The sequence below is a fragment of the Piliocolobus tephrosceles genome, chromosome 20 (assembly GCF_002776525.5).
Source record: "Piliocolobus tephrosceles isolate RC106 chromosome 20, ASM277652v3, whole genome shotgun sequence".
NCBI lineage: Eukaryota > Metazoa > Chordata > Mammalia > Primates > Cercopithecidae > Piliocolobus > Piliocolobus tephrosceles.
Genome location: NC_045453.1, coordinates 6606351 through 6630928, shown reverse-complemented (window position 1 = coordinate 6630928; position 24578 = coordinate 6606351). Strand labels below are relative to the sequence as shown.

At 46.4% G+C, this 24578-nt stretch overlaps 1 protein-coding gene across 1 annotated transcript in view; it reads right to left on the bottom strand.

Annotated features, from left to right (window-relative positions):
• Window positions 1-804: 804 nt before the first annotated feature.
• Window positions 805-24578, bottom strand: part of CHMP4B (charged multivesicular body protein 4B) — a 44019-nt gene continuing 20245 nt past the window's right edge. Inside the window, exons 2-5 of the mRNA XM_023220448.1 lie at window positions 6580-6757; window positions 4101-4215; window positions 2963-3089; window positions 805-1675 (exon numbers count right to left, since the gene is read on the bottom strand). Coding sequence (XP_023076216.1) covers window positions 1611-1675; window positions 2963-3089; window positions 4101-4215; window positions 6580-6757 — 485 coding nt within the window. The 3' untranslated portion in view covers window positions 805-1610. The remainder of the gene's footprint in view (window positions 1676-2962; window positions 3090-4100; window positions 4216-6579; window positions 6758-24578) is intronic.

The window sequence follows — 24578 nt, the reverse complement described above, 5'->3', positions numbered from 1 at the left end:
CAATGAGGGGTGAGGAACAGGGCATGAGCCGCTCCACACAGACAGGACCTCAGGACTGATCTGCTCCCATCCCCTTGCTTTCCAGGTGAGAACAAGAGCCCCAGGGAGGGTAGGCAACTTGCCTCAGGGCGCCCGGTGAGCAATGATGGTGTCTCGTTATGAACTCAGGTTGGTTTTACTTTAAAAGGTTTGGGAGTGAGCATGGGGGATGGGGGTGTCCTCTCAACACTGCAAATTTGCATGCAAAATTAAGGATGAATATGTAGAGATCCACCTTTCGGAAAAGGTTCCACAGCATGCATCACACTCTCAAGGGGATACAAGACCAAAAGAAAAGGGGACAGAGTGGAAGGGGCTGGGCCAGAGTCGTATGTTGAGTCTCAGCAGTCCTGAGGTGACCTCTGTGTCCTAGATTCTCGGTCACTGCCCTACACTTCCTCCCCATGGGAAAGGCCATTTCTTCAATGTTCCCGATGAGCCTTGTCTGATGGGAGCATCATGGCTTCCAACAGGTAAGGCTCCTGCTGGCACTGCCCATGGACACTGGCAGAGAAGAAATAGGGAAGACCCTGGAGTGCCCAAGAACCAACTCACCCTGAACTGTACCCAGAGAGTCACCAGGCAAGGTGAGGGCCAATCTAGAACTTGAGCAGACTTCCAGTGAGACAAGCTCTGCTCTTTGATTCAAACTGTTGATACATGTCATGGTTAAGTCTTCCATGTTTCCAGACTCCACTGTACACCCTGCTGGTCTGGAAAGGGTCAGATCCCGAGGCAAATGATAGATTAAACACAACAGCAAAGTATGAAAATTAATCGAGATATTTAATAGACAGTGCAAACCATAATTTCATCTGAATATAAATGTATGCACATGTTTCCAATGAGTTATCTATCAGTTATCACAAACAGCAACAAGGACCTTATAGCTATGTTAGAAAACTGTATAGCTGGAACTTAATTCTAACAATCTCACTTGCTCTCAAGAGAACACCATCCATTTCAAATCAATGTCACAAACTCCAAAAGACCAGGGGAGCAAGGGGGTGAGGAGTGGGCCAGAGTGGTAAACACAGGGCCAATACACAGGTGATGGACAGAAACACAGCTCTGGAGGAAATCAACATCGGATGCATTATTACAGCTAAGGGCAAGGAAAAGCCTATGGCTTTTGAAAAATGACTTTTCTGCCAGTACCATACAAGTACACAAAGAGATGTGTGGCAAGTCAACTGACTTACAAGGACAGAGGCTACATATCAGGTCATTTCAACTGCAATCGGTCGACCCTTTCCATTGAGGATTCAGCAGTGGAGTCAGCGTAGTCCAGAAGCTCAATGTTGGATTTGCAAATACAGTTTATTTTACAGAAATTCAACATTATAAACAGCAGGCACTTTCCCCCCCCCCCCCCCCCCCCCCCCCCGCCCGTCCCCCCAGGTGCAGACCATGCTATGCAGAGAGTGAGCAGCAACGCCGCCCTACTGCTTTGGAGTGAGTCGAGAGCGATGGAACCTGCCTGCACCACATCCTGCCTGCCCCGCACACGCACACGCCTGCTCACTGCGCAGGTCACTACAGTCTGTCTGGGCCCAGCCGCGCTGGACCCGTTACATGGATCCAGCCCAGTTCTCCAATTCCTTCATGTCGTCGTCTTCCTCTTCTTTCTTCTTGGCTGTGTGAAGACAGAAAAGGCTATTTAGGATGGCTGGTGCTTTCAACATGTTCTGGCCGGAAACAAGGGCTGCCTGTGCTTCATGGAGTCTGTCAAACAGCCCTGCCCTGTGGCCAGCCTCCTCTCCAGGCTGTAGGCAGACTGCTCCTGCCTAAAAGCTGCAACATACAACACTGGAAGACCAAGCACACTTTGGCAGCACCCACCCTCTACCTCCAGCAGGCCCAGACAAAACAAGAGGGATTCTACACAGAGGCCCTCAGGATTCCCACGAGGCTTCGGTCCCAGAGCCTGCAAGGTGGGAGGAGGATGGGAAGAACCCCACAAGAGATCTAATCCTTGCCAACCCCCAACTCCACCTCAAGTGGCTTGACCCATGGCCACACAGCTCCAGGAGGCTCGCTGGACAGCCTCTGCCCGCACGGGACTCCAGGAGGCTCGCTGGACAGCCTCTGCCTACACAGCTCCAGGCAGCTGACTCTACTTGAGGGGGCTGTTTCCTCTTTCTACACGGGAGAGGGAGGTGACCACAGCTGGTCAGGCACTGCCCCCAGGGCTCTCTCTCTCATGCCATATCAAATTGCCTCACTTTTTCTAGAAGTTCTGTGTGGATTACTTCTACCTGGGGGTGAAATACTGTGCGAGGGGATGGGGGAAGGGAAGAAGGAGGAAATGAAGGTTTTATAGAATCAGGTCTCTAAAGGAATCAAAGCTGTTTCCTTCCCCCAGGGGCGGCCTCCAGGGGCCAGGGCTTTTGCAGGTGTGCACAGCACAGGATACTAGAGAGGGGGCAAGAGCTGTCCGGGACTCACGCTCTCACACCTTCTCACAGTGCCTGGAACTTTCTCTTCTTTAGTGAAATAGGAAAAATCATTCTAGAAAAGAGGCTCTCAACTGGGGGTGATCCTCCCAACCCCTATGAAGGGACATTTGGCCATGTGTGAAGACATTTTTGGTTGACATAACTCAGGGCGGTTGCTACTGCCATCTAGTAGGCAGAGGCCAGGGATGGTGCTGAACACCCACAGTGCACCAGACAACTCCGCCCCCACCCTCCATTCTCTCGACCCAGAGAGGTATCTGGCCATGTCCGTAGCGTCGAGATTAAGAAACCCTGTTCCAGAGAGAAACCAGAAAAGGCCAGGTGACATGGCTCTGTAGCCACTACAATGGATCCTGTCTGGTTCTCAATCTTGGGCAAGCTCAGGACACAAACCAAAGCCAACTGACCACAAGATCACCCACCACATGACCTCGTGGGTGTATCATGACTCTAGAAGCACTCACCGGGTTTTGATGGTAGGGCTATAGAGGGAACATTTGGTAGAGGGACTGTTTCGGGTCCACTGATTTCCAGCAAATTCTTGTCTAGTTCCTCCTGTTCTAGTTCTTCTAATTCTGCCATGAGCTCATCCTAGTAAAAGGAAACACAAAGTGAGTGCCCTCCCTGGGAGTCCCAGCCCCCGCGGTCTTGCCTCCTACCTAATTAATGCTCATGGAGACACACACCCCTCTGAGAAGGTCTGCGGGGAGGTGAACTCCAGGTTCCACACCCTGTGATTCAAATATCCTAAAGCAGCTTCTCCTGGGGAACGTATCACTGCTGCACATCACTGATGTAGATGCTCACAGTGTCCTGCACTACACTGTGAGCATCTGGGAGAGGGGATCGTATCTTTGCCTTCCTATTTCTTTGGCTCAGAGCTGGGCACATGAGTGAATGCTCAGAAATGTTTGCTGGTTTGAAATGAATGAGATTCTTCCATCAAACTCCAGTATGAAAACCCTGGTTTTGAGAGCCAAAGGTAAGAGCTGCAGGCTGTTTTCTCAGTTATACAGTGGGGGTCAGAAAGCACAAAGAAAGGTCCAGCAGAAAGGATCTGACCTTTAGGAGATTCAAATCTAACACAGTGGAGTACCTTCAACAGGGGCTGGTACCATTATTTTAAAAACCTAAGAGACTCAAGGTCCCAAATTGCTCAGCAGAAACTGACAGGTGGCCGAGATCCAGACACATCCCCCGGGTCAGGGGTAAGTACCCCCCCGCTCCTTGGCTCTACCTTGCCCTCATGCTGGAGCTGTCTCAGGGCAAATCCTGTGAACTTCTCCAGGGCATGGTCATCTCTGCAGCCCAGCTCTGTGCCAGGGCCCACCCTGGAAAGGTGCAGGCTAGCTATTTGTTCAAATCAGTTAGTGACCTGAAGCCTGCTAAAGCGTTGTGATGAATGTTCCTTTACTCTACCTAAGCTTCCACCCCAAATAGGGAAAGTGTCCCGCAAAATGTAGAATTCAGGGAGGGTTAACACCATGCCCTGTCTCTGTCCAAGTCCAAATGCTCCCTGCCTGAGAGCCTTCAAGAGCACATCAAGGGGCAGCCTCAGGGTGTCATTTGTGAAGCTTATGGGATCTGTACAAAACTACTCACCTCGTCAAACTCTTCTCCAAACCCTACAGGTTTTGAAATTGCTGTTGAAATCTCCTCCGCAAGTTCTTGCTGGTCAGCAATGTCCTGCATTAACTCATCAACTTTATCGATGTCCCTTCAAATGCAATGGACAGGTATCATATCAATTGATTAGGCTGTGTAAAGAGGGCCTGCAAGGCAAGGCAGGAGCAGAAACTGGGCCCCACACAATCAACCTCCCAGCCACACTCCCTGCAATGACTCCCTGTGAGGAGTTACTTGGCATTATTGCCTGCCTCCTCCCCTTTAAAATAGAGAAGCACAAACTCAAGGGGACAGGAATGTCTTCAAGACACTACCCAGTCCAACACCCTACAGGTGGCACTATCAAGGTCCTACATGCAAATTAGCAAAGGTGTCAGATAAGACCGCAGGGCTTTAACTACTGGGCCAATAGCTCTTTTTCAAGTCCAAGGGTAACTCTGCACGGGGGGGGAAAGTAAAAGCACAATCACAGAAGACAGCCATGCCGTCTAATGGGCCTTCCATCTACTCAGTCCACCTATGGATCCTCTAGGACCCCAGAGGAAAGGCAAATTCTGAAAATATGCAGAATTTTCTTCTACACACTGACAATCATATAAACCTATATTTACTCAAGCCAATATATGCATATATATGTCAACATTTGCACAGTATTTAATGAGCTGCACTCTGCTAGGTTTTTAGGAGAACACAGAAATGAGGCATATATGGTTCTCATTCAAGCAGCTCAGTCCAATGAACATCTACCCTCAGACAAAACCTCACTTATTTGAAGGCTCTTGCTACTTCTCCTGCAACCTCATATTCCTACAGCAAAATCAGCAAGCTTTTTCTGCAAAGGACCAGATAGTAAATACTTTAGAATTTATGGCCAGACAGTCTCTACTGCAAATACTTAACCCTGCTGTGTAGCACAAAAGCTGCCACAGACAATATGTAAATTAAGGAGCATGACTGTATTTCAATAAAACTTTTAAGGCCAGGCACAGTGACTCACACCTGTAATCCCAAAACTTTGAGAGGCCCAGGAGAGAGGATCACTTGAGGCCAGGAGTTCGAGACCAGTCTGGGCAACACAGTGAGACTCCATCCCTACAAAAAATTTTTAAAATTAGCCAGGCATGATGTCACACACCTGTAGTCCTAGCTACTCAGGAGGCTGAAGTGGGAGAATGGCTTGAGCCCAGGATTTTGAGAGTGCAGTGAGCTAGGATCGGGCCACAGTATTCCAGCCCAGGTGACGGGACACAGCAAGACCCTGTCTCAAATAATAATAAAACTTTATTTACAAAAATAGATGGCAAGCCCTTAGGGTGCATTTTCCCCACCCATTGGACAGCTGAGTACCCAAAAGGAAGCAAAAAAGGCTCCTGGCACCCCCAAATATATGCTGCCAAATCTAAGCACTACAACAAATGCAGATTTTTTATTTTTATTTATTTATTTATTTTTAATTGAGATGGAGTCTCACTCTGTCACCCAGGTTGGAGTGCAGGGGGGGCACAATTTTGGCTCACTGCAACTTCCGCTTCTTGGGTTCAAACAATTCTCCTGCCTCAGCCTCTAGTAGCTCGGATTACAGGCGCATGCCACGATATCTAGCTAATTTTTGTATTTTTAGTAGAGATGGGGTTTCAACCATGTTGGCCAGGCTGGTCTCGAACTCCTGACCTCAGGTGACCTGCCTGCCTTAGCCTCCCAAAGTGCTGGAATTACGAGCGTGAGCCACCTCGCCCAGGCCAAATGCAGTTTTATTCATGAGAGAGGTCTTCATTTGGAGCCTCCTTACCTTGGCCTTTACCTTGGCTAGTTACAACTGTAACAGGCTAGTTACAACTGTAACAAACTGAAACTAGATAACAAGTTATCTAGTTTCTTAGGCCACTGCCATGAGAAGTAGCCATATAGGGGAAGAAGGAGTGCTGAGGGCAAGATCACTGTCAGTAAGACAGCTACAGCTGGAGAGCAAGGGAGGGGACAGAAAACGCCATCAAAAGCAGACACAGGAACAGAGAGATCCAAAGCTCTTGGATGAACCACACATTTCAGGGCCCCTGACAGCATCAGGGAAAAATCATGGGCACCGATTCTAACCCCAGTTCTATCCAAGCTCCCATGTCACACAGAGCAAATCAGCTTCCCTCTCTGGGACACAGCTTCTCCACCTTCACATTCACAGGTCTGGACAACAGGACCTTCTAAAGGCCTTTCCAGCTTGAAACTATGCTCATCACAATAACCCTGAATTACTCAGAAGGTATTTTTGCATGCCATGAGATCTGCTTCCAAAGGCACATCATCCATTTTCGGAGTTCCAAAAAAGAATGAGAATTCAAACAAACTCAGGTGCTCGAATAGGTAAGTCAAGGGATCTGTCTGCCTAAGGCCATGGCCTGGGTACGAGGCATTCCGGGACTGGCACTGCCCTGTGGCGCAGGGGCGGGTGGACACGTACATGTTGTCATGGGCCGCCTTCATGGCCTTGGCGGCATAGCCCATGTTCTTGAGCACCTCGGTGTTGGTGTTGGCATTCTCCAGGGCCTCCCGCTGGAACTCGATGGTTGATAATGTGCCATCGATCTGCGCCAGCTGCTTCTCATACCTCTTCTTACGCTTCAGTGCCTGGAGGGCCGCTGCGTTGGGGAGAAAACAGGGTTTTAGAGAGCCCAGGCACAGGGCGAGGTCCTAGTGTTCACTGCGTTCTTTCCCCAACTCTACTGGAAGCACCTCTGTTGTTGCTTCCACTATAGCAGAGGGTTCATAAATTCTACACAAAGAGCACGTTCAATTTTCTACAAAAACATAAAATTCACATACCTCAAAACACGGCCAGTAAACAAGCACACAAGCCAAAGTTCAACCCTCGGGTAACCACGCACACACACAAATTAAAGCATGGACAGCCACCCCAAGAAAAGGATGCTGTGGGGTCAAACTCCTTTAGGGTCAAAGTCCAGCTCACAGACTCAGGTGAGCTACTTGGCTTCCCAGATGGTGTCAGTGTGAGCAGCAAATGACGTACTGTATGTAAACAACTGGCACATTCATCAGTGTGTATGCCCCTCAAAAAAAGCAGTTCTCATTATTATAAAGCAACTTTAAAGTATCATTTTATGCCAACTAAATTACAGAAATCATAAATATAATGACTATACCAAATACTAGATCCGTTTGGGTTAAAAATGCTATTTCACTCATAGCCAACAACCCTGTAAATTGTTACGATGCTTCCGAAAAGTAACATGGCAACACACAGCAACAACCACAATGATGTTTTTACCCTCTGACCCAGTGATTTCCTTCTGGAAATGTATTCAAAAGCAAAAAGCCCCATGCCTGAAGATGGCTACTACAGCATCCTCCATCATCGAAAACACGACTAAACTAAAAGGCAGACAGAACTCCCTGCCACGGCCAAACCTAGAGTCTGGCCATTTAGTTGGGTCAGTGGCATCATCTACCTTAGCCTCCTAGCATGCTGAGACTGTGGAGATCATCTCATGTTAAGGTCCAGTCACGGCAAGCAATTTGACCAAGGTGAATCTGTGGCAGAACTGGGACCAAAACCACATCTCCCAACTTGAAACCCAGATTTCCTTCCCCCTCACAGTCTCAGTTCCACTCTTCACACTGAAAAATATCTTTAGCATACATCTTAGATGACGTTAGGGGTCAGGACACACCACCCCAAAATATGACTGTAGGAGACCAGAATATACCACCCCCAAAATATATTTCTTTGGCATATTTTGAGCTGGTTATTCTAAGAAACTAGAGTAGCTCAAAAAGCTGTCCTTTTGTTTAAAAAAAAAAAAAAATACATCTAGGAAGAAAATCTACATTACTAAAAGTATCTGTGTCAGGAAGAGGGCTGCTCCGAAAACTTTCATTATCTAAGAGACCTTCTATCTGCATAACAACACATCCTTTACTCACCATACAGTAATTCTTGTAAGCTGTGTCCCCCTTCAACAACCTCCAAGCCTTCACCATACAGTAATTCTTCCCTCACCCTCCCGTAAGCTGTGTCCCCCACAACAACCCCCAAGCCCCTATTCTTTTCTGTAGCTCAGGATACTATATAAGCTTCAAGCATCTGACTCTTCTTCAAGTCTCATATTTTGTGGGATTTCCACATGTACATATGTGACTAAATATGGTTTTTCTCTTGTTAATCTGTCTTATATCAATTTAGTTTGTAGCCCAGCCAAAGAACCTAGAAGGGAAGCTATTTTTTGCTCCCCTGCAATGGGCATCAAAAGCCAGGAAGGAGGCTTAGCACAGACTCCGTCAGAAGAAATGGCTGAGCTGGAGTGGGCTGGGTCGGGAGCACTAGCCTCACACACACATGCACTCAGCACTCCCCCATGTCCTGGAGTTCTGGACCACGGCCATCTCTGCAGACTGGAGGTCAAAACCCCCTCCCCCATGGGGCTGTGGTTTCTCCATATGTCACATGAATAGGTCCCATGCTCCTTCTACTCACACCCCCTGCTGGCGTGGGATTCCGTCCTAAGAACCATTTGCCAAGGGAAAACAGCTTGGCCTTCGTATAGCACACAGTTCCTCCAAAAGCAGCAGAAAAATTCTCCCAGCCAGTCTTTCCAACGAATGCTGACCAAAATACATACATACGCACATAAAGAGAACTCGTAAAACACCTAAAACAATGAAATGTGCCTCATTAAATCTGAGAAGTCACTCAATCCGTAATCTCCCTTGATTCTGATGTAGGCCGGAATGGCCCAAGACTTCAAGAAACCCATCCTGCAGTCACACCAGGGGATCCTCGAGACCCTTCTCTCTCACCTTCCGGTAGCATAAGTCATGCTCACTTCATAAGGGCCTCAAAACAGCAACCCTTTAAGGTTAGAATGACCACCCCTTTTAGCTGATGAGGAAACTGAGGTTCACAGATGTCCTGTGACAGCCCAGGCAGAGAGGGGACTTAAACCAGGTGTGGAACCCCAATGTCCCTGCCCTGCCACTATGTTATGTCCCCCACTTAATGAAAAAGGTAGGATACTGCCCTGGAGGGATCGTCCAGTCCTGCAGGGAGTGACATGGTGACCATGAGAACACAGAACAGGGAATGCAAATCCAACCATTCCTTTGCTGAAAAATCCTCAGTAGCTCCCTTTACCATATGGTTTAATATGGCCTGCGGGGTCCCGCAGAGGCAAGCCGTTAGAATTCTCTCCGCAAGCCCAAGACCTGGGAGTCCTAGCACAAGGTCTACAGAACCGCCTTTCCCATGAGTAATGTCAGAGGGAAGAGGTCCTGGGGGAGTCCTATAAGTGCCCCAGGGCTGGGATGGCTGGCCTGCTTCCTGTGACTTCCTTGGTGTTGTGTTCCTTTTCCACAAAAGCCATACCCTAGACATACTCTAATCACCAAGTGACTGTGAATCCTTCCAAGATCAAGTACCAATGGCCCACAGGTGCCCCCTTCCCAAGTCCCCTCCAGTCAGCTCCATCACCCACAGCCCTGTCCATCATTCAAGATTCACCAAGGCCTTCCAGAACGGGCGCACTGGCTCATGCCTGTAATCCCACCACTTTGGGAGGCCGAAGGTGGGTGGATCACCTGAGGTCAGGAGTTCAAGACCAGCCTGGCCACCATGGTGAAACCCCATCTCTACTAAAAATACAAAAATTAGCTGGACATGGTGGCGCACAACTGTAGTCCCAGTTACTCGGGAGGCTGAGGCAGGATAATTTCTTGAATCCAGGAGGCGGAGGCTGCAGTGAGCCGGGACTGTGCTACTGAATTCTAGCCTGGGCAACAGAGCAAGACTCCATCTCGGTGGGGGGAAAAAAAAAAAGATTCACCAAGGCCTTCCTAGAGCCTGCTGCGTGATGGTGAACAAGCAACGGCAGTCTCGTCGGCCTCCTATTTCATTTAATCATCCAGAGATCCCAAATGAACAAGGAGACTGGGGATCAGAAAGGTGATGCAGCTCACCCAAGTCATCCTGCTGCCAAGTGAGGAGGGGAGTAGTCTGTGTAACTCCCAGCTCTATGCTCTTCCTCACGGACTCAGAACAACAGCAAGTGACTCTGAGACCGTTCATAAGAGCAAACACTCTTTGACAGAGCTGCCTTGCTTTTCAGTGTCCTGAGTATAGCAGGAGCTTGGTAAAATGCTTATGAAACTGATTTTATACAGTCAGCTACATTCTTATATTTAAAACCAAAGTTACTTCCCTATTAACATCTTAGATTTAGAACTGCTTTTTCTCCAATACATTTTCCATTGGCAGTGACTCCTTGTATGCCAATCCTAACTTCCTCTGACTTCCACCTCCCACTTCCAAAATCTCCCAAACAATAAATGATCTGGAAGCAAATACCCAAATATACCAGGGAGGAAACCAACAGCCCATCCCCACCCCGAATGAAATAATGCAGATATTATTCATGTTTGCAGATCAGCAATCCAGCAAAATAACTGATACACAGTAAGTGCTTAGTATCTACTAAATTGAACCTCCAATTTCATTTGTCTTACAAGGTTTTCATGTATTCTACCCAGGGTTCTTCTGGGGGATCCACCCATATTTTATCTCCCGTGCACCTCTGACCCAGAGAATTGACGTCTGACTGAAACACAGGCTAGAACAATCATTTGGCAGCATCCTTCCACTGCATTCCTCCTGGCCCACAAACAGGGACTTCCCGCAAGCACCTGGCTGTAAGGTGTGCTATCTCATACTGGGGATAGGACCTGAGCAAACAGTATGAGGGACAGTCCTGGGGAATATCCCCAGGACTCCCCTTCCTGCCTGCAGGGTTCACACAGCCTCTCCCACTCTAAGCAGTGAACTCTCCAGGATGTTGATTTTTCTTATCTAGATCTATCTGCTGTCTGTGTTCTCAGCTAGTGGAGAACTCCAAAGGGAAAGGCTACATTATTCATTTTCCCCCACAGAAACCCCCAAACATGCTTCATGAGTAAAGTAACCTTGAAAATAGACATGGGGTCAGCATCTGGGCTGCAGAAACAGACGTAGACAAATATTCACAGCACTTGAACCACCTCCTGTATCTTACAAATGTGTGGCATCGGTGGTGAGGTGTAACAGGGCAAACTAAAGGCTCAGAGGTATTAGAGTGCTTCCACAAGTAAAATACCATTCTTCTTGAATACTATTACACTTAGTAAAACTTCCTCCATGCCAACCTTATTTCTGACCACAGAAACTTTCTATCTGTAACCAACCCAGTGTTTTCATAAATATTAAATATATACTGGTTCTTAATGTCTTGCCTTAACTTCTCCAGATTCCTGATGGTTAGATTTAAAAACAAGTACTGAGTTAAAGAAGCTGTTCATCTAAATCAAATATTCAAAAAAGAGGTGTCTAAAGAAACCCATTTTCTGCCAGAGAACCCCCAGCGTCATTTATAAACACAATGGCTTTAACAATTGAAATCTAACCCAGGTCAATAGAAGTTTAAGAGGTTGCTTTTAGATGGGAAAAAAAACAGTCCTTGGAATCTCCATATTTAATTATGCCTTTGCCAGTTCCAAGAGAGTAATTACAGCAGCAATTACAGAATCTAATAACCAGCTTTATTGGCTCTGAAAGCTGAAGCAAAAGCAGCTCCAACCATGTTGAAATAAACATTGGTCTCCAGACAGTTGCTTCATTAGACCCTCCAAACAGCTATTTAGAGGAAAGATACAGAACAGATACCCTAAGAAGCAGAGACCAGTCAAAAAGACGTTTGCCCAGGATGGAAAACCTTCCTGCGAGGCAACAGTCACAGATTACGGAAACCATTTCTGGAGAACACATCAGTTCCATACAACCAGACAGGATGCTCCTTTCTCCTAGTCAAACACCACTTCTCCGAAAAGCTGCTGAGGAGGGCAAGTTTGTCTGTCCCAGACCTAGGGGTGTTCAGTATAGGGGCAAATAGCCCAGGGCATCTCAATAGATGCCAAGAAGTCATAACTATACACTCATTACTAGTATAGAGAAATTCAAGCATGGAGGGAAGGACGGACCAATAATATGCTCTCACTAAATGAACGGCAGTGTCTACAGTCCTTTCGAAGACCCCAGGGTCTACATTTGAAGTCATCTAACAGAAGGTACGGGGCTGGGAGGGAAAAGGGCTGCTGCTTTCCCACTCTCAGTGTGAACGACAAAGCAAATGAACACACTCCTGAGGACACCTACACACAAATGCAACACCAGGACTCCAGCCTAAGTGGGCGTTCTGAAGAACCCGCAGCAGCCTGGTCCCAGTAGGACTACCAGCAGGCGGGGAGCCGAGCAGGGCTAAGGGAGCCCCACTCTGCCTGCCAGCAATCACTCAGATAGAGCCCCCTGGTTCATTCTGCCAGTGAATAAACTCAGATATTCAGGGTGCCCTTAGCCAGGAGAAGCATGCCTGGCCCTCAAGCCATTGGTTGCTTTGCTGGACAGAGCAAGTGATGGGTGCGCCATCTGTGATGTGTCATCTGCCCCGTGAGTATGGGCAAGAAAAGACCCAAAGTTAAGTCTACGGCCATACCACCCTGAATATGCCCGATCTCGTCTGAGCTCGGAAGACCCAAAGTCAAAACAACACAGTTAACGACCAATGTCAAAGAAACCCATTCACCCGTAAACATGGTTATTAGTGACCATCCTTGCACCACATGGCATTAGAGATCCCACCAAACTTTGAATAAATAAGAGTTACAATCATGGCATCAAGAATAGAGGGAGCTTGAGGAGCTCTTGGAGATAATGAAGACCAACCCCTCATTACATAACTGAGAAAAATGATGTCCAGAACAGGTGGCACAGTTTGCCAGGACCCCGCAGTGAGTCAGAGGAAGAACCAGGACTAGAACCCAGGTCTCCAGCCCAGGACTCTTTCCACCACCTCAAGTCTGTTGTTTCCAAATTTAATTGCTACAAATAAATCAGCAGTTCCCTGTGCTATAAGGAAAACAGTCTGCCTAATGTTCTTTCATCCAGCTTCCAAACCCTGCCCTTGATAAACTCCATTTTAAAGCTCATGCTGACACATGAAAACCAAAAAGCTACCTGGTTTGCTCTCCTAGGTCCCCAGACAGCAGGGGGGAAAAGGAATGGGAAAGAGGTGCTAATCAGGCTAGTTCAACAGTACCTTCCCCTAGTAAGTGCTGTTGATGCACCTACAGTTTCAGAAGGCAGGGCAGGGTTAGGCTCTCATTTCTCTACCCTGGGTGAGAGGGTGCCTGGGACAGCATGGGCAAACAGAAAGTTATCAGAAACCAAAATGCACAAAATGCACTTTGGAAGCCCAGACAGAGGCTGTTTTGTGTCGACTGTTGCTGAGACAGTGTTGCAGGCTCACCTGCAGGATGAGGGCCTCATCATCCTGCAAAAGCCTTGGAACGCTGTCCCTGACATTGCTGTATTTATTCCCACACAGCTGGAGAGTTCAGGCGAGAGGTGCAGACAGCTTTTTCCAGAGCAGCCTCCTTCTCTGTGATACATCTCCCTGTTCCTCTAATTTGCTCTCCGTGGCCTGGAGCTAATGCACTCCATTTAGAGATGGTAAAATAAGTACTTGTGTATGACCAGGAAATAGGAGTCTGAAGCCCTGCTGACTTCATCAGCAAACACATAGGGAGTACAGTACTCACTGCAAGGGAAAATTCTAGACAGAAAGAAAGAAGCCCCTTATCTGTTTGAAAGGGACAAAGATGAAAGAAATAAGCCCCACAACTAACGGCCTAACAGAATATCAAACGCTCTGAATCATTTAAACGGTACATACAAAGTGTGTTCCGTAAAAGGCATGATAAAACACACTCTGCAGTCACACAACCTTAGGAAATGCTGGGTCACATCAAGTTATAATGGTCATTTAGGCAGTCCAGTTGTCCAGCTTCAAGTTTCACCTCCACCATCAAGTAAATTACTTAATCTCACTAATAACCCCCATGATAATAACACACACCTCATAGGGTTACTGTGAGGATTAAAATGAAGTACATATATAAAGCAACTGACACAGGGCATGACAGGTAAATGTTGGTCACTGGTATTATTTACTGCTGGACTTCCCAGATCCTATTTTGATAGGGAGAAAACACTGACACCTAACTGGCTCACCAAAAAAAGAAAGAGAAAGACAAGAAAAACCAAGACACACACCGACATCTGTAAAACACGGCTTGGGAGAAACCAATTTAAAACCACCTGACCATTTGGTCAATGCCAGCTTCATCAACCCCTGCCCTTGGTTGATGCTGGCCAGCACTGGGGCACAAAGGGAAAAGAATATGAGGCTTGGTACCAGTAGACCAGGCCAGAATTCCAGCCCTGAAGGTGGCTGTCAGGTAAGTTATTTCACATCTCTGAGCATGTTTGTCAGATGCAAGATGGGGGTGAAACCACTACCCTAAGGACAGACGAGGACGGTCACTATGCAAACACTTGCTGAATGTGAGCATTCTCTCTGTCTTGCTCTTTCCCCGCTGCCTCTCTTTCCTTGCCTGTGTCCAACATTGTCTCTGGGGATCTCTCTATGTTCCTGTCCCTGTCCCGTCCCCCACACATTTTTTTTTTTTTTTTTTTTTTGAGATGGAGTTTCACACTGTCACCCAGGCTAGAGTGCAGGGGGGCGATCTCTGCTCACTGCAACCTCCGCCTCCCGGGTTCAAGTAATTCTCCTGCCTCAGCATCCCAAGGAGCTGGGATTACAGGAGCCGGCCACCATGCAGTGGTGTCCTGTCCCCTTTCCTAGCCCAGTGTGTCTAGGAAAGAGTAGATAATTATGGCATAGTGGAGAAAAAGATAATATATAACAACAGCTAACATTTATGAGAGGTTTCCTGGGTGCCATGATTGGTGCTTTCATGGGAATGAAAAATTGATACTATCCATGCTCACTAGTTCTTCCAGACAAACTATCTATGAGGTAGATACTGTTACTGTCCCACTTGAAAGATCAGGGTATTGAGGCTCAAAGAGTTTATCACCTGCCCAAGTCATACAGTTAGGTAGTGGCAAGCCTGGGATCAAAGTCAAGCTGCCTATCTGCAAATGGCATGTTCTTTCTCTGCAGAAGAGCATCTACCCTGCACCAAGCAGGCAACTGGGCCTGCTTCTGCCTGAGCCTGGGGATCTGAAAGCCATGAAGGCCTTCCCCTCCCCATGGATCTCACAAGCTAGCAACAGTCTGGCACCGAGGGCATCCAGTGGGCTGCCTGTTCTGCCCACAAACTGTCCACTAGCGACAGTCCAGAGGGTATGCAGTAAAAACCTCTACCTGGAAAAAAAATTTTTTTTCTAGTAGATTTTAAATTGGTTAAAAGCACATGGGATAAAAATCCAACCATTATCATCCTCTCTACACTTAGGTCGATGACTCTACATAGCTGGAAAGTTTGCTGTTTTTCTGTGTTTTAAAGAATAAATGTCTTCTTCCCTCATGTCTACCCTAAACCATAAGCTCCTCCAGGGTGGAACCTCCATCTTTGTGCTCCTAACAGCACTGAGACAGGGAGAAGGGAAGGGCACTCCATAATACCCAATGTGACCCCGCCATTTCTTTACCCGTCAGTGCCCTCTGTCCTCTCACCCTATAATGGCTTCCAGATCTTTTCCCAGGTCCTAATATGGCCTTCCCTCCACATTCTGGAGGGCCCAGGGACCAAAGCTACAAGAACGTCTGTCACTTGCCCACTTTTTTCCTGTGTCAACCCACACTGGAATTGCTAGAACCCTAAAACAAAATGGGTCAGAGGCTTATTATTAGGGGCAATGAGCCTAGGACCTCCCCTGTGACTATACCTGGAGGGAAGTAGCAGAGACCCAAAGTGAGCCGCAGATTATTCCAGACTGGGTCAGCAGGCGTGGCCCAGGCCATAAGGAAGGAGAGAAATGGCCACGGCAGTCAGGGTCACCAAAGGGATGGTTCAAGGCCTATCTGGGCTGCCTCCTCCTGCTCCCCAAAGGGCAGCTGATCAGGAAGAGAAGGGGTTTCACTTCCTAGACCCAGCAGGCAGCCCTGGAGTAGCTCTTGGTGATCAAGATAACTCAGGGCCAGGGTGGGGAAACCAGGACACTGGGAAGGAAGGTGACCTCCCCCTGGTTAGTGAGGGCCATAGTCATTCAGCCTGTGCCCTGGAATCCAAGGCCAAAGTTCTTTCCTATACACCAGCCAGGCTGCAGAACTGCTATCAGAGGCTAAAACTAAGCGCCCGTGCAGTCCACAGATATGTCTTCATTTGTCCCATGTCTTAATTAAGTCGTGTCTTAATACATAAATTTGAATATTACATATTTCATGTAAAAATCCAGATTTTGGCTTCCTCTTGTAAAGATAGAGTATCTGGCAACACTGAGCCCACACTGCCACCTAGCAACAATCCACTAGAGCAGAGCAGCAGCCATCCCTTTCGGAAGGGACACATACTTTCCAGTCCATCTCAGAGCCCACTACTGCCCACCAACTTCTACCTGGACACATTACTCATTTACATGTCCTGACCGACAGTCCCTGTAACATCTGACACTAATCTTACACCCAGAGGAAACTGCTAGGAGTTATCTGGTACAATCCCTTGCCTTCAGGCAGTTAAGGGTGTATTCAAGTTAAAGATCCGCGACTGATGTCACAAAGGTTCAACAATGTGCTCAAAGTAACAAAGGTAAAGGTACTTGACAAGGAGGAATCCAAGCCAGGTGCCCCGAACAGGAGACCTGTATCTAGACACAACCTGCAACACGTGTCCTGTGATCCTGAATCTGGCTTCTAGTTCCAACTCTGCCATGACTAAAGTATGTCACTGAGCAAGTCCCCTCATTCCCTAGTGCCTCAGACTCCTCATCAAGGACACAAGAAGGGTGGATTAGGTGCTCTCTCCAGGTCTTCCTCCAGCTCTAACAATAGGTGAACCCATATAGTTCTGAGATTTCCAATAACAGGATTGAAACAAACACAAAAGGCTCTTTCTGCTTCATCTTGCGTGATCCAGAATATGTAATTAACATCCACATGCTCCAATTCCCGACTGCTTCACATAATCAAGTTTTTCCTGCCCAATGAAATAAGCAGTCTTTCTTATTTTAACTGGCTTCACAAACTGAGTTAGAAAAATCAGAGACTCCCTTTAGCCTCTGAATTAAGCTGCTTCAACTGGGCAGAGGAAGTCAGCACTCAGATCCCATGTGAGCCACAAATGTCACTCAGGAAGCAAAGGTAACTATAGTTAGAATGTGAACAGACATCTTCACCCTCCATCTCCTTACAAGTTCTGGCACTGCCTCCCTCCTCTCTCTGAAATTCCTCTCTCCTGTCAGCCTTGGGGGATCCCCTAGCCTGGTTCCCTTGCCCCAGAGGCCATTCCTTCTTGAGTTTTTGTTTTGTTTTGTTTTGTTTTGTTTTGTTTTTCCTAGATCCTTTCCTCTTCTCAATTCCTAATGGTTGAAGCTCAAATCTTAAAAATCTTGATCCTGGGTTCTTCTGGTTTTTTGTTTTTGTGAGATAGGGTCTTGCTCTATTGCCCAGGCTGGAGTGCAGTGGCACAATCTCGGTGCACTGCAACCTCCACCTCCCAGGCTCAAGTGATCCTCCCACCTCAACCTCCCAAATAGCTGTAGCCCAGGCTGGTCTCCAACTCCTGAGCTCAAGCAATCCAATCCACCTTGGCTTCCTAAAGTGCTGGGATAACAGAAGTGAGCCACCATGCCCAGCCAGTTCTTCCTTTCTCACATGAAGTATCACCTATTCTGAGCCTCGTATTTTATTATTGTATTTAATCCTGACAATAAGGAATTCGTCTTACTAGCCAATTTTACAAAGAGATTTGAGGCCTGGAGAGATTATCTCAAAGCTTGTGAATAACAAACCAGCAGAGTCAGGATTCAAATCCAGACTCTTCCTTCTGCTTCTAGCCAAGATAGGATGGCAGGGACTAGATTTATCCCTAGCCCAAGAGAAATGAATCAACAGTTATTGAGACACTGGACATCAAGCAAAAAAGGACAGTGATCCTTGAGAGCTCGGAAGTAAGTTGAACCTACGGTCACACCCAGTTGATCGCTGAGAGTTTCCAGGCCAAGGTGCAGGCAAGGAAAACCCAGACAGAGTCCAGCAACTTCCTGAATTAATGAGACAGAGCTGAGTGTCTGGGGAGACCAATGCAGCTTGGAGTTCATGAGAATATCTGAGGAGAGAGTTGCACGGAGAGAGAAAACCCCAGAGAGCCATGGAGGGTCCCCCTCAAGTATTCAGCAGACTACTGATCAGCACCCATGTGTGAAAAAGCTATCTAAGGCCATGGAAAGAACCACTCAAAAGGATGACAGAGAATAAATAATATTAAGTACTCACATGGGGCCAGTCACATTGCCTCTTCCTCAGTTAGACTGGAAAAGCCTCATAATTCTTCTTGAAGGGCCTTCAGGAGGGCCTTGTCTTAATAGTAGGGATTAACTAGCCCCATACTAGATAAACACTGCTCTGAGCCTGTCTCATAATTCTTACACCTAGACCCAAAGGCAAACTGTTACCAAAAAATTCTGCCCCCAAAACATAAAGAATATTTGTGGGAATATTCAGTACCCAACAAGGCAAAATTTACATTTGACATCTAATCAAAATCTACAATTTATACAAAGAAATGGGTAAATAACACCCATGATGCAGAGTAAAATCAACAAATTGCAAGTAACCCAAACTAACACAGATGTCAAAATTAGCAAAGAGATTAAAATAGTTATAACTATAGTCTATATGCTTAAAAAGCGAAGGAGAAACAGGGAAGGTATTTGCTATGGTTTGGATACTGTTTGGCCCGCCAAGTCTCATGTTGCTATCTGAACCCCAGTGTTGGAGGTGGGGCCTAGTGAGAGGCGTCTGGGTCATGGGGGCGGATCCCTCAGGAATGGCTTAAGGCCATTATCCAGGAGTGAGTGAGTTCTTAGTCAGTTCTCGAAAGAGCTGGTTGTTAAAAAGAGCCTGGCACCTCCTCCTCTCTCTCTTTCTTGCCGTGTGATCTGCACACATAAGCTCCCCTTCGCCTTCCACCATGAGAGGATGCAGCCTGAGTCCTCGAGAGCAGCAGATGCTGGCACCTAGTTTCGTTTTTTTAAGACGGAGTCTCGCTCTGTCGCCCAGGCTGGAGTGCAGTGGCCGGATCTCAGCTCACTGCAAGCTCCGCCTCCTGGGTTTATGCCATTCTCCTGCCTCAGCCTCCCAAGTAGCTGGGACTACCGGTGCCCGCCACCTCGCCCGGCTATTTTTTGTATTTTTTAGTAGAGACGGGGTTTCACCGTGTTAGCCAGGATGGTCTCGATCTCCTGACCTCGTGATCCGCCCGTCTCGGCCTCCCAAAGTGCTGGGATTACAGGCTTGAGCCACTGTGCCCGGCCGGCACCATGCTTCTTGTACAGCCCGCAGAACTGTGAGCCAAATAAACCTCTTTTCTTTATACATATCCCTGCCTCTGGTATTTCTTTAATAGCAACACAAATAGACTAAGATAATTTTTTTAAAAACCTAAATCGAGCTTCTAGAAATTAAAATTATTACACGGATTAACAGCAGATCAGACATTTCATTGATGAAAAGATTTGTAAACTTGAATAGCAATAAAAACTATCCAAAATGAAATACAGAGAGAAAAAAGAATTTTAAACATCAGCAGAGCAGCAGTGAGGTGTGGGATAACTTCAAGTAACCTATATACATGTAACTGGAGTCCCCAAAGGAGGAGGGCAGGTGAATAAATATGTCAAGAAATAATGGCCAAAAAATTTCCACTTTGACGAAAACTATAAACCCACAGATACAAGAAGCTCAATGATCCTGGAGCTTAAGAAACATGAAGAAGACCACATATACCAAAGCACATCATATTAAAAGTGCTCAAAATCAGTAATAAAAAGAAAATCTTAAGAGCAGCCAAAGAAAAAAATACACATTATATATACTGAAATAAAGATAACAGAGATTTCTCATAGAAAACAATGCTAGCAAGAAGACGGTGGAGCAATATTTTTAAAGGAGCTCATTAATTCTATCACCTGGGATGCAATTAAATTAGGAATCATAGGCCAGGTGCGATGGCTCACGCCTGTAATCCCAGCACTTTGCGAGGCCGAGGTTGGCAGATCCCTTGAGGTCAGGATGTTAAGACCAGCCTGGCCAACATGGTGAAACCTCGTCTCTACTACAAAAATTAGCTGGGCGTGGTGGCAGGCGCCTGTAGTCCTAGCTACTCGGGAGGCTGAGGCAGGAGAATTGTTTGAACCCAGGAGGTGGAGGTTGCAGTGAGCTGGGATCACATCACTGCACCCCAGCTTGGGCAACAGAGCAAAACTCCATCTCAAAAATAAAATGGAAACGGAAAGGGAAAGGGAACAAAAAAAACTATTAATCTGAAATTCTAAACCCAGTGAAATATTTCAAAAACAAAGGCAAGGCCGGGTGTGGTGGCTCACGCCTGTAATCCCAGCACTTTGGGAGGCCAAGCCAGGCAGATCACGAGGTCGAGAGATAGAGACCATTCTGGCCAACATGGTGAAACCCCGTCTCTACTAAAAGTACAAAAAACAATTAGCTGGGCATGGTGGTGCTCGCCTGTAGTCCCAGCTACTTGGGAGGCTGAGGCAGAAGAATTGCTTGAACCCGGGAGGCAGAGGTTGCAGTGAGCTGAGATCGCGCCACTGCACTCCAGCTCCAGCCTGGCAACAGAGCAAGACTCTGTCTCAAAAAAAAAAAAAAAAAAGGCAAAATAAAGACCGTCAGACAAAGAAAAGCTGAAAGAATTTATCACCAGAAAATCTTCACTATAAAATTTTTTTTGAAGTCCTTCAGGCAGAAGGAAAATGATACCAGATACAAAAATAGATCTATGCAGAGCTATGACAAGTACCAGAAAGGATAAACACATGGGTAAATACATAAGGCTTTAAAATTATTTAAATCTCGACAGGTGTGGTTGCTAATGCCCAGGATCTCAGTACTTTGGGAGGCCAAGGTGGGAGAATCCCGAGCCCAGGATGTCAAGACTGCAGTGAGCTGTGATTGCACCACTGCACTCCAGCCTAGGTGACAGAGTGAGACCTTGTCTCTAAAAAAATAATAAATAAAATGTAAATTATTTAAATATCTTTAAACAAAAACACAGTAATAGTGTAGTGTGGAGATTTATATATAAAAGTAAAACATGGTAATTGCACACAGGCCAGGAAAAGCAAATGAGACTATACATACATGAGGTGATATTGTGTATATCACCTGGGATGGAATTAAATTAGGATTCACGGGCCGAGTGCGGTGGCTCATGCCTGTAATCCCAGCACTTTGTGAGGGCCAAGGCGGGCAGATCCCTTGAGGTCAGGCGTTCAAGACCAGTCCAGCCAACATGGTGAAACCTCATCTCTACTACAAAAATTAGCCGGGCGTGGTGGTGTGTGCCTGTAGTCCCAGCTACACATGAGGCTAAGGCAGGAGAATCGCTTGAACCCAGGAGGTGGAGGTTGTTGCAGTGAGCCAAGATCACGTCACTGCACCCCAGCTTGGACAACACAGTGAGACTCTATCTCAAAAAAAATAAAATAAAATAAATTAGGAATCACAAACAGAAAATCTGTTAAATCCCCACATATTTAGAAACTAAATAATACACTTCTAAATAAGTCACAGGTCAAAGAAGAAATGAAATGAGAAATCAGAAAGTATTTTGAACTGAATGAAAATAAAAACACAACATATCAAAATATGTGGGATGCCACTAATGTGGTACCTTAAAGGAACTAAAAGCCTATACTAGAAAAGAACAATCTCAAATGGACCTCAGCTTCCACCTTAACAAGCTAGAAAAAGACCAGCTTGGGACTGAGCAACATGGCAAGACTTTATTTCTATTAAAAATTTTTTTCAAAAATTAGCTGGTGGCAGGCACCTGTACTGTCCCAGCTACTTGGGAAGCTGAGGCAAGGAGGATCGCTTGAGCCCAGGAGTTTGAGGCTGTAAGTGAGCTATGATTGTGCCGCTGTACTCCAGCCCAGGTAAGAGAGTGATAACCTGTCTCCAAAAAAAAATAAAAATAAAAATAAAGGGCAAACAAAATCCAAAGTAAGCAGAAGAAAGGGAATAAAGATTAAAGTGAAAAATCAATAAAAGACAAAAAAGAAACAAAAGAGAAAGAAGGTCAATGAAATAAAATTCTGGCTCTTTGAGAAGTTCAACAAAATTGAACTTCTAGCCAGACTGAACAGGAAAAAAAGATTACCGGTATCGAGAATGGCAGATGTGATATCACTACAGACTCCACGAACATTAAAAGGATAAAAAGAGGATATTATGAACAACTTCATGACAATACTAGAAAAGGTGAAGCAACTTCATACCAATACTACAAAAGATGCAACAGTTTAGATGAAACAGGCAATTCCTTTGCTTATTCTACTGTACCAGAATTATACTTTGCTCATGAAACCCTGCTAGGGAACTAGGGACAAAAATTATACAGTCCCAAGGCTGAAGGAATTCACAGGCCAGCAGATATGGACAATGTAATACGATGACAGAGGTCAGCACAGGACACTTAGTGTGGATGCCTAAGGCAGGGAAACTAACTTTTGGGGTTATCATGCATTTTAAAGGATGGCAGGAGACATCCAAGCAGCAGGAAAAGAGGAATATATCCAAGCAGCAGGAAAAGAGAGGCATGAGAAAACAGGGGAGGGAGCAAGTAAAGATAAAAGTTAAAGAGAGAAACTCAAGGACAAACTTGGATGTCTTGTTAAGGAGCTGCTGGAATCTATCCCAGGGTTAGCAGGAAGCCATTGAAAGATTCAAAGCAGGACAGGAACGTGATCAGATTTACATTTCAGAAAGATCCCTCTGGCTGCTGTGGGGAGAAGGGGCTGGCAACCACTGCAATAATCCAGAGGGTGTGGATTTCAAGGTCCTGAACTGAGGCCACAGCAGAGGGGCTGCCCAGGAGAGGGTGAACTTGAGAGACACCAAGGGGGAGGACCATGGGCCTGTATCACCTGTTTGAATGTACAAGAGAAGGAAATGGAGACTGAGTCAGGAATAAGTTCCAAGTTCCTGGCTGGGGCAACCAGGTGGTGGAGATGCCATTTCTCGGAGAGACTAGTAACTCAGGGAAGAGAAGATAAGGCAGGGAGGGAGAAACCATTCTCCCAGGTCTTTCTGTAGGGCCATGGGCTTCAAAATTCAAGTTAGCACCTGATGTTTGAATTAACATTCTCTAAATCCATATGAGGAAGATGGAGTTCAGGGACTGCAGAGTGGGTCAAATCTAAATCATTTCTGGCCAGCCGTGGTGGCTTACACCTACAATCCCAGCACTTTGGAAGGCCAAAGCAGGAGGTTCGTTTGAGGCCAGGAGTTTGAGAACAGCCTAGGCAACATAGTAAGACCCTATCTCTACAAAAAAAAAAAAACTTTTTTTTTAATTAGCCGGGCATGGTGGTGCACACCTGTAGTCATTGCTATTTGGGAGGCTGAGGTGAGAGGATGCTTGAGCCCAAGAGTTTGAGGCTACAGTGAGCTATGATTGCTCCAATGCACTCCAGCCTGGGCAACAGAACGAGACCCTGTCTCTTTAAAAAAAAAAAAAAAGAAAGAAAAATCGTTTATTGTAAAACTATAAAGAGCACAGGATTCAAAGGTAACCTAATTACTACCATTCATACATGGGCATGTCTCAGAAAAATATACAGGTATAGTATATGCTTGTAATTGCAGAGACTATCTCAGGGCCTTGTAATTGGTCATTTCTGGGAAGGGCACACAGTGACCGAGGCAATGAAGGCACTTTTAAAATTATGTACAATTTACATGACTACCTAATCAAAACAAACAAAAACAACAGCCCATTTCTTTCTCATCCCCAGATGTGGAAAGGCAGTTATATTTAAAGAAGCAAATCATTTACTAAGAACCACCAACTATGACTGGCACTGGCGCTTTGGTCTGGCCCTCCGGGTGGAATGAAGGCACTGATTGAGCTCCTCCCCCACCCACCAGGTCCCAGGCTGGATGCTCTTAGCCAGGTTTGATCAAGGTGACTAGGTTCTTGGCTGGGACAGAGGGGAAACAGCCTGTTTTGGTTTTCCGTTCCCAGGCTGGGATGCACTCTTTCTTTTCCGACTGGCTTTTCTTCCTCTGCTTCCAGCTGAATCCATGCCAACAAGGGCCCCCTTCTGCCTGAGCAAGCATGAGAGCACCCTGGCAACCGAGATGACAAGGGAGGTCTGGGGGCTGGGGACGTTTGTGGGGAAGTGGGGAAGAGAGCGAAATGCGGGCAGAAAAATACTTCCAATGTGCACGCTTGTTAGAAAAGCAAGGCAAGAGGGAAAACCCAACCAGCCTTTTACGCTTTTGGAATCAAAAGAGACATGATGAAGGGGTTGCAGACAAATGATTTTCCTTGCCCAAATGCAGCAAGGGGCGAAGGGCACAGGAAGCTGATTCT